Genomic DNA, 14,265 nt, shown 5'->3' on the forward strand with positions numbered 1-14,265 from the left:
CTTGACTTAGAAATACATCAATTACCATTGTCTATATTGTACTATTTTTATTTCTTTGTTAAACATTTTCCAATTACATTTTAATCAGCGGTTTTCCCATATTTACACTATATATTCTCAGGGTTCTATGATCCAGCTATATTGGTCTACTTGTTATTTCTCTAATAGGACACACCATCTTTTGTTTCTCTGATCGATTGTCCCTTATGTTTGGAATATTCTTTCTCCTCACCCCTATGCCTTGTATTTTTTCCTCCAGTTTCCTTAAAAACTCAGCCCAACCAGAAACTTCAGGAGACTTTTCTTGGTCCTCACCCCCATTTATTGCTAGATTACTTTCCATTTAAACCATATGTCTCTTCTGTTGCATATATATCTATACATCTTCAATGCATCACAGATACTCACCAGAAATGGGCAAAAAATAAAGAGCTCTGTGGGACAGCGATTCCTGATTGTGTCTCTGACTTTCCCTTCTAATTTTAGACATTAAGGAGGGAGGCTGAAAATAGCCCCGTCTAGAAGAATTCCTTTTCCTTCTAAAGTTCTTGGAACTAGAAGCTTCAGTCGGGTCAGCCTCTAGTCAGCTCTATCCCCCAGTCCAGAAAGACAAGTCAAAGGGACCTGAAAGCAGTATTGGAACCACAAGGAGGCAGCAAATTCCAGAATACCAAAGCTTGAATGGCTTTCTCAGATAAGGTATACAGTCAGAGGAGCACTTGGTAGTTAGAAATTAATACAGACAGACATATGCTTTATTCTGATCTATGGAACACGATTTAGGAAATATTTCCTCAGGTATCATAATACACTAATCACTAGGGAGGAGATAAAAAATCTAGAACTTATTTATGTAAGAATTCAATTTTTGGCAAGAAATTTTCCCAAGCACCACTAACATCCTTTTGTCGTCAGAAAGGATTAAACCATAAGGATGTAAAATGAGAGACCTTGACTCTGAACTGAATGCTAATAACAAATAAAGAATAGGTATTTGGTGGAAATGTCTTATCTAATGTCAGTTTTATCAAATTAAAAAAAAATCTTATTTTTTAAGAATTGAAATGAAGAGTCATTGACTATTTTTCACTATCCAAAAACCTACTGGTCATAGTTAATACACAGATATGATGTCTCATTCCATTGTATACAAGTTTATATAATTCTGTATATTTTTCCTATTTATATAGTCTGTTAAGATTTCATGACTCTTAGGAAATCTGAGTTCAAATGGAAGACATGATGAATGTCTTTATGTGTTTTATTTTCTATTTGTAAGGCATATATAAACATAGTTTCTTAACTAGAACCTAATCAATAAAAAGTTTTGGGTCTACATATTTTTGATTGTAAATTTCAAAGGTTGATTTGAGAGCTTTCCAAAGTTTATAACATGGTTTAACTTGTAGATGAGAAAGAGAAAGAAACCTATGCACACATAGACAGTGACAGATAGGAATACTTAAAATGTTTGCCCTTCCATTAATTTATTGAGCTTTGAAACTTTTAGTATTTGTATTCAAGGTTTTAGATCCTCAGTGTAATGATGGCTCATATTATAGAATCTATATACAATTAAATTCTGATTATGATAACCTAATATAAGAAGTAGAAATTTAAGAATGGAAGAATATTCTTTTGCATGATAGGAATTTCATTCTACAAAAGACCTTCTTACCACCATTTGAGAGATTTCCTTCCCTTGCTCTTTGTTCCAATGAAACAGTTTCTGTTAGGAGCCAGTGCCTCCATTATTCCTACCTTACTTATCAGTTATTCTTCAACCATGTCTCTATTCAACAGTTACTCTTTTTTTATTTTTTTGGATTTTGAATAAAATTAATTTGTACTATAGCTATAAAAGATAATTTGTAAACGACTTATTAGAAAGTATCTATTATTAAAGTATTGTAACTGTCAAAGCTCTAATAGGTAAATAACTTCTCCGCTAAGACTAAGGCCCATCTGAAGATCCCCCAGAAAGCTAGTCCAGCCTCAGGCGAAGGAGACAGATTGTGAAGGAGGCAGACTATGAAGAAGACAGGACAACCAAGAGAGTCTTTGTCTTCGAGTCTGAGCTCCAGCCTACAATTCTTTGTCTTCTCTGCCTATCTGAGTCTGTCCTCCTTCCCAGATCTCTTAGCTCTTATATACTCTATTATAAGTACTTCATCATAGGTGTCAACTTGTAGAACTATACTAAGTACTAAGTACATGTAAACTAGAGAATCATTATCTTAATCCCACTGAGTTAACACCTTGTTGTAAGATTACTTGTTTCAAGTACACTTGACCCTCTACAATCTCTATATTTCCACATTAAAGGAGCATGAGAGTCTGTGATATAGGCTGTTAAGATTTCATGATTCTTAGGAAATCTGAGTTCATGGAAGACATGATTGATAAATGTCTTTATATATCATGTTTCCATATATAATGAAAATAAGAGACTTCAAATATGTGAAAATGTGATTAGACATACTCAACTTGGCCTCAAATGTCAGAAGTATTACCAATGGTATAAATAATGGGGAGAGAGCTTTCAGCTTAACAAAGAAAAGTTTTCTAATAATTAGTACAGTTTTCTCTTTTTTATTATAGCTTTTTATTTACAAGATATATGCATGGATAATTTTTCAGCATTGATTAATTAGTACAGTTTAAAAAATGGAATAGATTACCTTAGATGGTTGTGAGTTCCCTTCATTGGCAAACTCTGACAAAAGGTTGAAAGATTACTTATTGGGAATTCTGTAGACAGGATTCATGCTTTGCATAGGGATCAGGCTAGATGACCTCTAAAGTTTACTCCAACTCTAATTCTATGGTTCTAGAAATCACAGAAATTATTTCTTTTCAGAGTGTGGCAGCCCAAGAAGATCTTTGGGTCATAAGAATCAATGAAAACAATTGAATAAATAAGTAGAAGGGAACAAAGCACTAATAGGATAGACTACAATGCCAGCAAATTAAACTTAATTGAGCTGATCCCTGAAACTTTATGTAGTTTTATGGGAAACCAAATGTGTTTTATATAATTTTCAAATATTATAATAGTTATTTCTTCAAGTGCCATAAAGTTATAACTTCACAAAATGCTGTAAAGTTATAATTCATCTTTCTAGGCCTTGTTTATAAAATGAAGGCACTGGACTAGAAAATCTCCAAGTCCAAGATTAATGCCACAAGTTTATGATTCTATAAATGATTCTTGCATAAAGTAAGGCATTCTCTAAATTCTTGGATGAACATAGAACTGAATCCCATAGTGAGACAAACAGTAATTAATTTTTGTGATTGCAAGTATGAATAGCAAAATAAAAGATGAGGCAACTCAGTTTTTCAAAGTACTGCACAATATACTTCTAAGTACATACCTACCATCATTACCAACATAAACCACAGTGCCTTGGGTAGAGTCTAGACAATGGGGTTCCAATTCATCACCTGTTGAGACATACAATGGCTCAGGGTAGGAAGGAGCGTAATCTGCAAAAGAAGATATATTTCTAGAGTTTGACTAGATGATTGAAGATATCTTTAGCCTGAATTTTGAATTTAAAAATTAACCATAAAATTAAAAGGTGGCATATGTATGTGGAGAAGACATCAAAGCAAAGAGAAAATTGATGTGGGGAAAAAAACTTTAAGTTTTACTAGATTATACAAGGCTCAATGTAAATCAGTGAAATGATTTGGCAGCCAAAGTATCACATCTGACCTTAATTCAGTATTTGAAGGATCTATGATTTCATCATTTGGGTTTTCTTTCAAGCAATATTGATCCCAACTCTTTTATGTCTTGGTAGGATAGGGTGGGGTAATCTGACCTCAGACTTAGACAAATACAGAGGCCAGAGTGAAGGAAGTAAGAACCCGGATAGATTTTGCTCTGGTTAAACTAAATCTGAAATATGTATTCTGTTTGGGGAGCCACCTTTTAGAAGATACATTGGCAAATTAAAGCAAACCCAGGAGAAAGGAATCAGGATGCTAAAAAAAACTTGAAAAGGGGATTGGAGGAGGATAGGTGAGAGGAATTGGATACATTTGACTTGGAGGAGAGAATAATTTTGAAGGAAGAGAATATGCAAATATCTGCATTGTAGTTATATGGCAAAGAAATTAGATTTTAGCCAAAGGGGCTTAGATCACAAAGCTAGCATAGAGAAAGGAGCTGTGATAGGGGACTTCAACTTGTTATCTACTGGGGGCTTCCTACTGCTAAAACCAGAATAGATGATAAATTCTTGAAATGCTTTGCTGAAAATTTCATATATGCTTCAGAAGGCCAAAGGAATGATAAGAAATACTGCTATTTAGAACTGATAAGAAAAGCAATGGGAGGATCAATGGCTTTGAGTCAGGGGATGATAGTGTGTCTTAAGAGTGATAGATAAGAAAGGGAATACTAGCATAGTGTAATATGTTCTTTAGACTTCAAAGAATTCAGATAGGATAAAGTAGAATCCTAGTGATCATGAGAATTCTACTGGAGAAAACAGTATTCACACAAATGTCAATATAAAATATACATATCAAGTAATTTATATCATATTTCTTACAACCATCTTTTCTCTATTTACATTTCAATCACCCTAATTCAAACCTCTTCATTTGTCAACCAGACCACTCTATAGCCTCCAAACAGGTCTTCTTGCAGAGTTTTTCACCTTTCTTTTCTTTCTTTCTTTCTTTCTTTCTTTCTTTCTTTCTTTCTTTCTTTCTTTCTTTATTTCTTTTCTTTCTTTCTTTCTTTCTTTCTTTCTTTCTTTTTGTTAGCAGTGAGAGCTTAATATAGTGCTATTTTCTATGTGATCAGCACTATATTAAGTGCTAGGGGAGTTATAGAGATTAAATATTATTTTCCTAGTTATATGGAAAGACATTTAAAATAAATTTCTTAATATTTTATTTTTCCAATTAAATGTAAAAACAAATTTTAACATTATTTTTAACAAAATTTTGAGTTTCAGATTTTCTCTTTGCATTCCTCTCCAAGACAGTAAGCAATTTGATATAGATTATATGTGTGCAATCATGTAAAACATATTTCAACTATGAAAAAATAAAGTGAAAATAGTATATTTCAATTAAAGACAATTTTAACACTCATTTAAAAAAATTGACTCCCCAATTTTTCCTTTCTCCCTATGATGATAAAGAATTTGATATAGGTTATAAATGTGCAATCATGTAAAAGATATAGAGATACAGAACTTAGCATCACAAGCTGTACATATAGGCAAAGAAGATGTCCACCTAAGATATGTGGCATGAAAGGCTCATCTGCTTAGTCTTTGCCTTCCAGCAGGTTGCAATCTTGTAGGACAATTTTTTTTAAAGCTTTTTATTTTCAAAACATATGCAAAGTTAATTTTCAACATTCACCCTTGCAAAACTTTGGGTTCCAAATTTTTTTCCTTCCCTTCCCACCACCCCCTCCCCTAGAGAGCAGGTATTCCAATATATTGGATACAATATAATAACAATAACAAAAATAACAATACAAGTTAAACATGTGCAATTCTTCTATACATGTTTCCACAATTATGCTGCACAAGAAAATCAGATCAGAAAGGAAAAAATGAGAAAGAAAAAATGGAAATAAACAACAACAAAAAAGGTGAAAAAATATGTTGTGGTCCACACTCAGTTCCCATAGTACTCTCCCTGGGTGCAGATGGCTCTCTCCATCACAAGACCATTGGAACTGGCCTGAATTACCTTGCTGTTGAAAAGAGCCACATCCATCAGAATTGATGATCACATATTCTTGCTGTTGCTATTATAATGATCTTCTGGTTCTGCTCACTTCATTTAGCATCAGTTCATGTAAGTCTCTCCTGCTGATAATCCTGCTGATCATTTCTTATAGAACAATAATATTTCATAACATTCACAGACCATAACTTATTCAGCCATTCTCCAACTGATGGGTATCCACTCAGTTTCCAGTTTCTATCCACTACAAAAAGGGCTGCCACAAACATTTTTGCACACGTGGGTCCCTTTCCATCCTTTATGAATATAAGCCTAGAAGAAACACTGCTGGATCAAAGGATATGCAAAGTTTGGTAACCCTTTGGGCATAGTTCCAAATTGCTCTCCAGAATGGTTGGATCAGTTCACAACTCCACCAACAATGCAACAATGCAACAAAGTGTCTCAGTTTTCCCACATCTCCCCCAACATTTGTCATTATTTTTTCCTGCATTCTTAGCCAATCTGAGTAGTGTGTAGTAATACTTCAGAGTTGTCTTAATTTACCTTTCTCTAATCAATAGTGATTTAGAGCATTTTTCATACGATTAGAATTTCTTCATCCGAAAATTGTTTGTTTATATCCTTTGGCCATTTATCAATTGGAGAATGACTTGAATTCTTATAAATTTGAGTTAATTCTCTGTACATTTTAAAAATGTGGCCTTTATTAGAACTCTTGGATGTAAAAAAATTTCCCAGTTTATTGCTTCCTTTCTAATCTTGTCTACATTGGGTTTATTTGTACCAAACCTTTTTAACTTAATATAATCAAAATTATCTATTTTGTGATCAAGAATGATCTCTAGTTCTTCTTTGGTCACAAATTTCTTCCTTCTCCACAGATCTGAAAGGTCAACTAGCCTTTGCTCTTTTAATTTGCTTATAGTATCACCCTTTATGTCTAAATCATGAATCCATTTCAATCTTGTCTTGATATAGGATCTTAGATATGAGTCAATGCCTAGTTTCCGCCATACTAATGTCCAATTTTCCTAGCAATTTTTGTCAAATAATGAGTTCTTATCCCAAAAGCTGGGGTATTTAGGTTTATCAAATACTAGATTACTACAGTCATTGATTATTGTGAATTACAAACCTAACATATTTCACTGATCGATTATTCTATTTCTAAACCAGTATAAAAATAGTTTTAATAATTGCTGCTTTATGTTATAGTTATAGGTCTGGTATAGTTAGGTCACCTTCATTTTCATTTTTTTTCATTAATTCCCTTGAAATTCTTGATCTTTTTTTCTTCCAGATAAACTTTGTTATTATTTTTTCTAGTTCTATAAAACAATTTCTTCAGCCTTTTATTGGTATGGCACTGAATAAGTAGATGAAGTAAATTATTAGCTTGGCCTACCCATAAGCACTTGATATTTTTTTTCATTTGATTATATCTGACAATATTTATTGGGTGGAAAATATTTTGTAATTGTCTTCATATAGTTCCTGACTTTGCCTTGAAGGTAGCATCCCAAATATTTTATATTATCTACAATAATTTTAAGTGGAATTTCTCTTTCTATTTCTTTCTATTGGATTTTGTTAGTAACATATAAAATGCTGATGATTTATGAAGATTTATTTTGTATCCTGCAATTTTGCTAAAATTGTGAATTGTTTCTAATAGTTTTTTAGTTGATTGTCTAGGATATTCTAAGTATATCATCATATCATCTACAAAGAGCGATAATTTGGTTTCCTCATGACTTTCTCTAATTCCTTTAATCTCTTTTTCTTCTCTTATTGCCAAAGCTAACATTTATAATACAATATTGAATAATAATGGTACTAGTGTACAACCTTGTTTTATTCATAATCTTATTGTCTTTCTCCTTTCTAATAAGGGGACTTAGTAATACCATCAAATCAATTAATTAGTAAACATTTATTATCTATTATGTGCCAGGCACTATGCTAAGCACTGGTTATCACACACCAGATATCAAGCTCTACTGCAAAGCAGAAATGATGATCTATTTGATACTTTAAAAATAGAAAAGTCAACTAGTGGAATGAATTAGGTACACAATATAGAAAAACAAGTGCCATAGCATAATGTTCAATAAACCCAAAGATCATAGCTATAGGACTAAGGACTCAATATTTGGAAGAGGGAGGAGAAGAGGGGATAGGAAGAAACTGCTGAAAAAACTAAGAAATAATGTGCCAGAAATTAGGTTTAGACCAACACCTCTCATTACATGTATAACAAGATGAGTTCCAATGAATATGATATAGATATATTTTTTAAATCACTTTGGAAACAAGTTAGAGGAGAAAGGAAAGAGACATGACCAAATAAGGGAAAAGAAAAGATCACAGGATGTAAAAAGGTCAGTGTTGAATATATAAATTTTTAAAAGGTTTTGCCAAAAAACAAAAAAACAAAAAACAAACCAAAAAAAAAAAACAAGGCAGTTAAAATTAAAAGGAAAAGAGCTAGGAAAAAAATCTTTGTAGCAAGTTTCTCTGATAAAGATACATAAGATACTTATATAAGATACATAAGAAACTTATTCAAATACTGACATTTAAGCTCCAGTCATTTAAAACTATACTAAGATTTTTGGCATATTTTGTATATAAAAACAACAGACATTCTCCAATAGCTAAAATGATATCTTATATCAAAGGATATAAACATGTAGTCTTCAAAGGAGTAAATTCAAACTAGCAGCTGCTATAATGAAAAATGACTCAAATTAGTAATAGGAGAAATGGACATTTAAAAACATTGAGTTGTTATTTGAGTTGCCATCATAGGCAAAGATACAAAAAAGGCAAATGACAAAGGGGCATGGGAAAACAGCATACTAATACACGACTATTAACTGATTAGGTATTAACTGATCTCACCATTATGGAAAATAATGTATAGTGTGATCTTCCTAAAGCCACTAAATTGCTCCTGCCTTTAGACCCACTGATACCACTACTAGAATATACACCAAAAATATTAAAGAGAAATAGGATTCATAGGTACAAAATATTTACAGCAACTCTTAGTTTTAGCAAAGAACTAAAAACAAAGTAAAGTACTCTCTATCAGCTGAGGAATGATGAACAAATTATAGTATGTGAATGTAATGAAATATCATTGTTCTATAACAAGGAAAGGTTTTGTTTCAGAGAAATCTGGAAAGATTTATTTGAACTGATGCATATGAAAATGAGTGGAACTCAGAGAACAATGAATACAATAACAATATTTGTGAAGAAAAACAACTTTGAAAGAATTTAGAATTCTGAACAATACAATTCCAGATCACTAATGATAAACATTCTATTTACCTCCTGACAGAGAGTTAGTAGATTCAAGATGCAGAATCAGGCATACATATTCGCACACAGCCAATTTGTTTTGCTTGACTATCCATATTTATTACAAGGGTTTTGTTTTTCTTTTTTCTTCAACTGTAGGACAGTAGTTGGGGGAAGGGGGGAGAATATTGATAAGATTATAAAAAAGAAAATGAAATAAGATTGAAGTATTTTTAAGCAGAGAAAAGAAATGATTGAAGTCTAGAAAGATAGATAAGCAGGACAGGTTCAAAAGTTACATTTGAATTTATTTTATACTTACAAAAGTAAACTATATGTAATAGAAATTCATTGTTTTATGTACAAAATTTATGTTCTAATTTGTATATATGTGTTCATTTTATTTGATTTTTATTGATTTGGAACAAAATTTATTTAAGTTCAAGACAAAGTAATTAAATTTGAAAAATAATAAAAAGTTATATGATAAAGGAAAGAACAATTTATAAACATTTTAAAAATTAATATTTAAATTAATGCATTAATATATTTAAACTTAATATCTATTTTTATAACAAAATTTAAAGACATTTATGGTTAATTATATAATCTTACTCTTTATTCTTCCTTGAGCATTTAAATATGTTTTTTGTGATGATTAAATCTATAACCACTAAAATGCACATCTGATCATATAAGCCTGACTCCCATCTCTACTTCCCCCACTGCTTTACTCGATAAATTTTAGTGACTGCCTATAACTCCAAGTGGCAAGTACAAAATGCTCTGTTTGGCATTCAAAGTCCTTCATAATATAGGACTTACCTTTTCAGTCTTTTTATATGTTATTCCCTGACACCTACTCTTCCCAGTTGTTCCATAATCAAGCTTTGGGTTTCAGCTTTCAGCTTTGGGTTTTTTCCTGGCTGTGCTCTGTGCCTTGAATGCTCTAACTATTCTGCTCTAACTGCTGACTTCTCTGGCTAAAGAAACAATATGAAATATGCAATTATTAGCAAAACAGGCATAATAAATAAGTCGATGGAATCTTTGATCATCCCAAAGACAGAATGAGGAATATTTTATATATTAAAATAATTAATCAAATAAAACCAATTAAATAAAAGAATTAATCAGATACAAAATTAGGATTTTCCAATTTGGAAAGGGGAGAGAAAACAGTGCAGTTCCCAGAAATCAGAAGAAATGTTCCATACCCCCCAGGGGACTCTATTCAATAAAAGCTTATTGGAACCAATAGCTGATTGACAAGTACAAACAATAACTGATTGACCAGTACAGGACTAATTTTCAGATAAGACATATGAATTGCTTGAGATGTGTAATTATGTAAAAATTTCTATTATCAATCTTCAGATCTGACTGGGTTTCTGGTCAGCATAATCTAGGTCCTTATTTAAAGGTGATCACACAGAGCTAGACGCAACTGAGCAATGCAACAAAATAGGTAGGTGTGATACAGCTTCCCAGACAAGCAGAGCTAGATTGACACAATGCAATAAAATTTTCTCACAATTTTCATAATTTTTCTCATAAAATTTTCTCACAAAGAAATATATGTAATTGAATACCAAAGGGAAGTGAGCTAGATGAAGAATTGAGGCACAAGATGGAGTGTGGTTCATTTAATTCCTATACCTTTAAATCCCAAATAAAATCCTTAACCCTTCTTAATTTCAGTGTATATAGCTTGCTTTGTACATATTTATTGGCATCTTGATTTCCTCCTTAAGGGCAGGTACTGCCTTTTGCTTCTTTTTGTAATCTTAATGCTTAGCATAGTGCCTGACACCTATTAGGTGCTTAATATTTATTATATTGAACTGAATTTTTTAATTAAAAAACACAACAAAGTGAGAATTTAAAACAGAGGTTGTACAATCATTTGTATGATAATGTACTTGCATTACACTGGTGATTTTCTGTGTGGATTGGACTAGATGACCATTAGGATCTCTTCCAAATTTCAAATTCTGTTATCTATGATTCTTTTGAGAAAACTCCACAAAGTGTCAATAATATTTCAATATTGTTCAATTAGCTCTGAGAATGGAACTACTGTAAGAATATTCAGAGTGATTGAGGATTTTAGCAACAAGAATGAAAAACATATATAAGAATTAGAGCTCCTGAACAAAGAAAATATTAATATAAATAGTAGATACACCCAAGAATAGCAGAGATGGAACACAAAAATATAGAGATGTTTCAAGAAATATTAGAGCAAAATGAAAAACAGTAACATTGGAATGATATTTCTGTTCTCTAAAAACTAAAGTATGACCTTGAAGCTTAAATTTGGTGAGAAAATCTGAGATTCAATGGCTTTCTAGAAAAGCACAAGAAAAAAAACCCCAGCATTGATACCACATTTCAGGAAATCATACAATAGTGTCACAAAATGACAGATTCAAAGCTCATAGTTTTGATTGATAAAAATCAATAGGATGATATCAGTAAACATTCCTGAATTTCACATACTCATAAATGCAGTCACAAAGTCCTAGAGCTTCAGTGTCAAAAATATAATATTTCCAGGAGGAAGCACTGTTCAGACTCCTGTTCAAATTGTCCAAAGTTATTTATCAACAATGAGAAATGAAATACATGGAATATCATACACTAAAAAGCAGATTTGCTGAACAGATTTGTAAAAACTGGACTTTTAATAAATGGCTTTTAGTCATTTGTTTTGAGAAATCTAGAGATGAGTAGACTTTTCAAGATATAAGTTTGTGGACAAAAGAAATTTATAAAAAGCAAATATAGTTAGTATGAAAAGGCAAGTGATGACTCATTTATATGCAGTAAAAATGAGATAATGATTGCTTTTAAGAAAGTAGACTTTGTTTAAAAGACAAGAGAAAACAACTATAGACTATGATGAATCTAGATATAAAAATTCTAAAGGAAGGAAAGAAGTGATTTAATATTTCTTAAAATCAGGATACCACAAGTAAAGTTCAATCAGAGATGTATAGGCAAAGTAGAAGAAGAAACAGGCTCAACCCCATGCTTATCTGAGATAGACAAAAGTATATTAAAATATGTATTACCGAAGGAGGAATCAAGAGATTTGGAGTGGGACCGATTGGTGTAGGGGAGATAATGTGTGTAGGTCTGTAATGAGACTATATTGTTTCCAATAAAACAAACTATTTAGGGATGATTTTTAAAGAGGTAATATAACAAGATTTGGTAGAAGAAGAAACAAATATAGCAAATTATACACTTGACTGGGGGGAGGGAGAGGAAGGAAAGTTGAAGAAAATCCCTATCCACAGTGGAGAGAGAAGTGATATTCTGTTGCCTAATCCCTACTGGACAGTTCTTCCTAAGAAGATTCTCAGCACCTATTGTCAAAGGTGCTGAGAAATGTATTGGTGATATATGTGGAAATCTTAGAATTTTAAGTCTATTAGCCTGGAACTTTTGATAATTTAGGCTGAATTTTATTTTTGTTCTTTCCATAAAAAAAGACTTGCTAAACAAATAAATGGTAAAAGCAGAGTGTTTGGACCATACTTTAAAAAATAGTTTGTTCTGTATTATAAAGCAGTAATTATCATAACAATTTGATCTATGGATAAGGAAAGAATTTAGTAAGAGAGATAGAGAGCACATTACAAAATTTAAAAATAGATAATTTTGATTATATAAAATTAAACATTTTTTGTCAAACAAAATCAATGCAACCAAAATTAAAAAGGAAGCAGGAAACTGGGGAATATTTTTTGTAACAAATATCAAATGTATAGAGAACCAAGTCAAATTTGTAAAGATACAAGTTATTCTCCAGTTGATAAATGGTCAAAGTATATGAACAGGGAGTTTTCAGACAAAGAAATAAAAGTTATCAATAATAATATGAAAAAATGCATTGATTAGAAAAATGCAAATCAGAAACAATTTTGAGGTACCACCTCACACCTTTCAGATTGGCTAACATGTCAGAAAAGGAAAATTATGGATGTTGGAAGGGGTATGGGTAAATTGAGATTCTGTTGATGGAGCTATGAACTGACTGATTCAACCATTCCGGAAAGCAATTCAGAACTATGCCCAGAGGGCTATAAAACTGCATACTCTTTGATCTATCCAGCAACATCATTTCTATTCCAAAGATATAAAAAAGGGGTTGAGCATGGAAAGGATCTATTTGTAAAAAAATATTTATAGCAGCTCTTTTTGTGGTAACTAAGAATAGGAAATTCACCATTAATTGGGGAATGATTAAATGATTGTGATGGAATATTATTGTGCTATAAGAAATGATGAGGAATATCATTCCAGAAAAACCTGTAAAGACCTACATGAACTGATGCAAAGTAAAGGGAACAGAATGAGGACATTGTACACAGTAATAGCAATACTACATGATGGAAAACCGTGCAGGACTTGGCTATTTTCAGCAATACAGTGATCCAAGACAATCTCAAAGGATTAATGATAAAACATACTATCTGCCTCCAGAAAGAACTGATATTGATATGAAGCATCCCATTTTTCACTCTTTCATTTTTCTTTCTTTTGAATCTTCTTGTGCAAAATGGAATTATTTTATATGATTGAATATGTATTACCTCTATCTGATTGCTTACCATCTCAGGGAGGGTATAGAAGAGAGGAAAGGAAAGGATAGGATTTGAACTCAAAACCTTGTTTTTTAATGTTTAAAAAGTTGTTTTAACATATAATTTGGGGAATTCAAATTTATTAATTTTTTCTTTATCTTACTGGTTTACAAGCATTTCTATTACATAGTACAATAAAAAAATGATTATATGTGAAACTGCAAATCTACTATGCACAATTTGCTCTTCCTTTCAAATATACAACAAAATGATTGTAAAAATATTTGTTAAATGAAGTAAAAGTACAAGATACTCATCCCACTTAAATATTTGAACAATTTAGAAGTATCCTTTAATACCCATTTGCATGTAAGTAATTTTAATAACTTTAATAAGTTCAAATGTTTTTCTTTTGGTCTGAACTTATTTCATTAGCTGTGGAATCATGAGTACCAGTAAAATCAGCTGTCATGCATAAAGTGTAAGACCATATACCCAATGATACTATGTACAGCAGTAGCCTTTATGTGTTAGCATTAGATATATTAACCTTTATATTAGTGGTGAGGAGATGGAAAGTTGAGATTGATTTAATTACCACTTATTAAAGTTCTATAGTATTACTAACTGGGTG

General features: G+C 31.7%; 1 protein-coding gene across 1 annotated transcript in view; it reads right to left on the reverse strand.

Annotated features, from left to right (window-relative positions):
* Window positions 1-14,265, reverse strand: part of AGBL3 (AGBL carboxypeptidase 3) — a 122,191-nt gene that overhangs the window by 92,628 nt on the left and 15,298 nt on the right. The window contains exon 5 of the mRNA XM_052001384.1: window positions 3,382-3,489. Within this exon, the coding sequence (XP_051857344.1) occupies window positions 3,382-3,489 (108 nt within the window). The remainder of the gene's footprint in view (window positions 1-3,381; window positions 3,490-14,265) is intronic.

Source organism: Antechinus flavipes, chromosome 5 (assembly GCF_016432865.1).
Source record: "Antechinus flavipes isolate AdamAnt ecotype Samford, QLD, Australia chromosome 5, AdamAnt_v2, whole genome shotgun sequence".
In the NCBI taxonomy this organism is placed as follows: domain Eukaryota; kingdom Metazoa; phylum Chordata; class Mammalia; order Dasyuromorphia; family Dasyuridae; genus Antechinus; species Antechinus flavipes.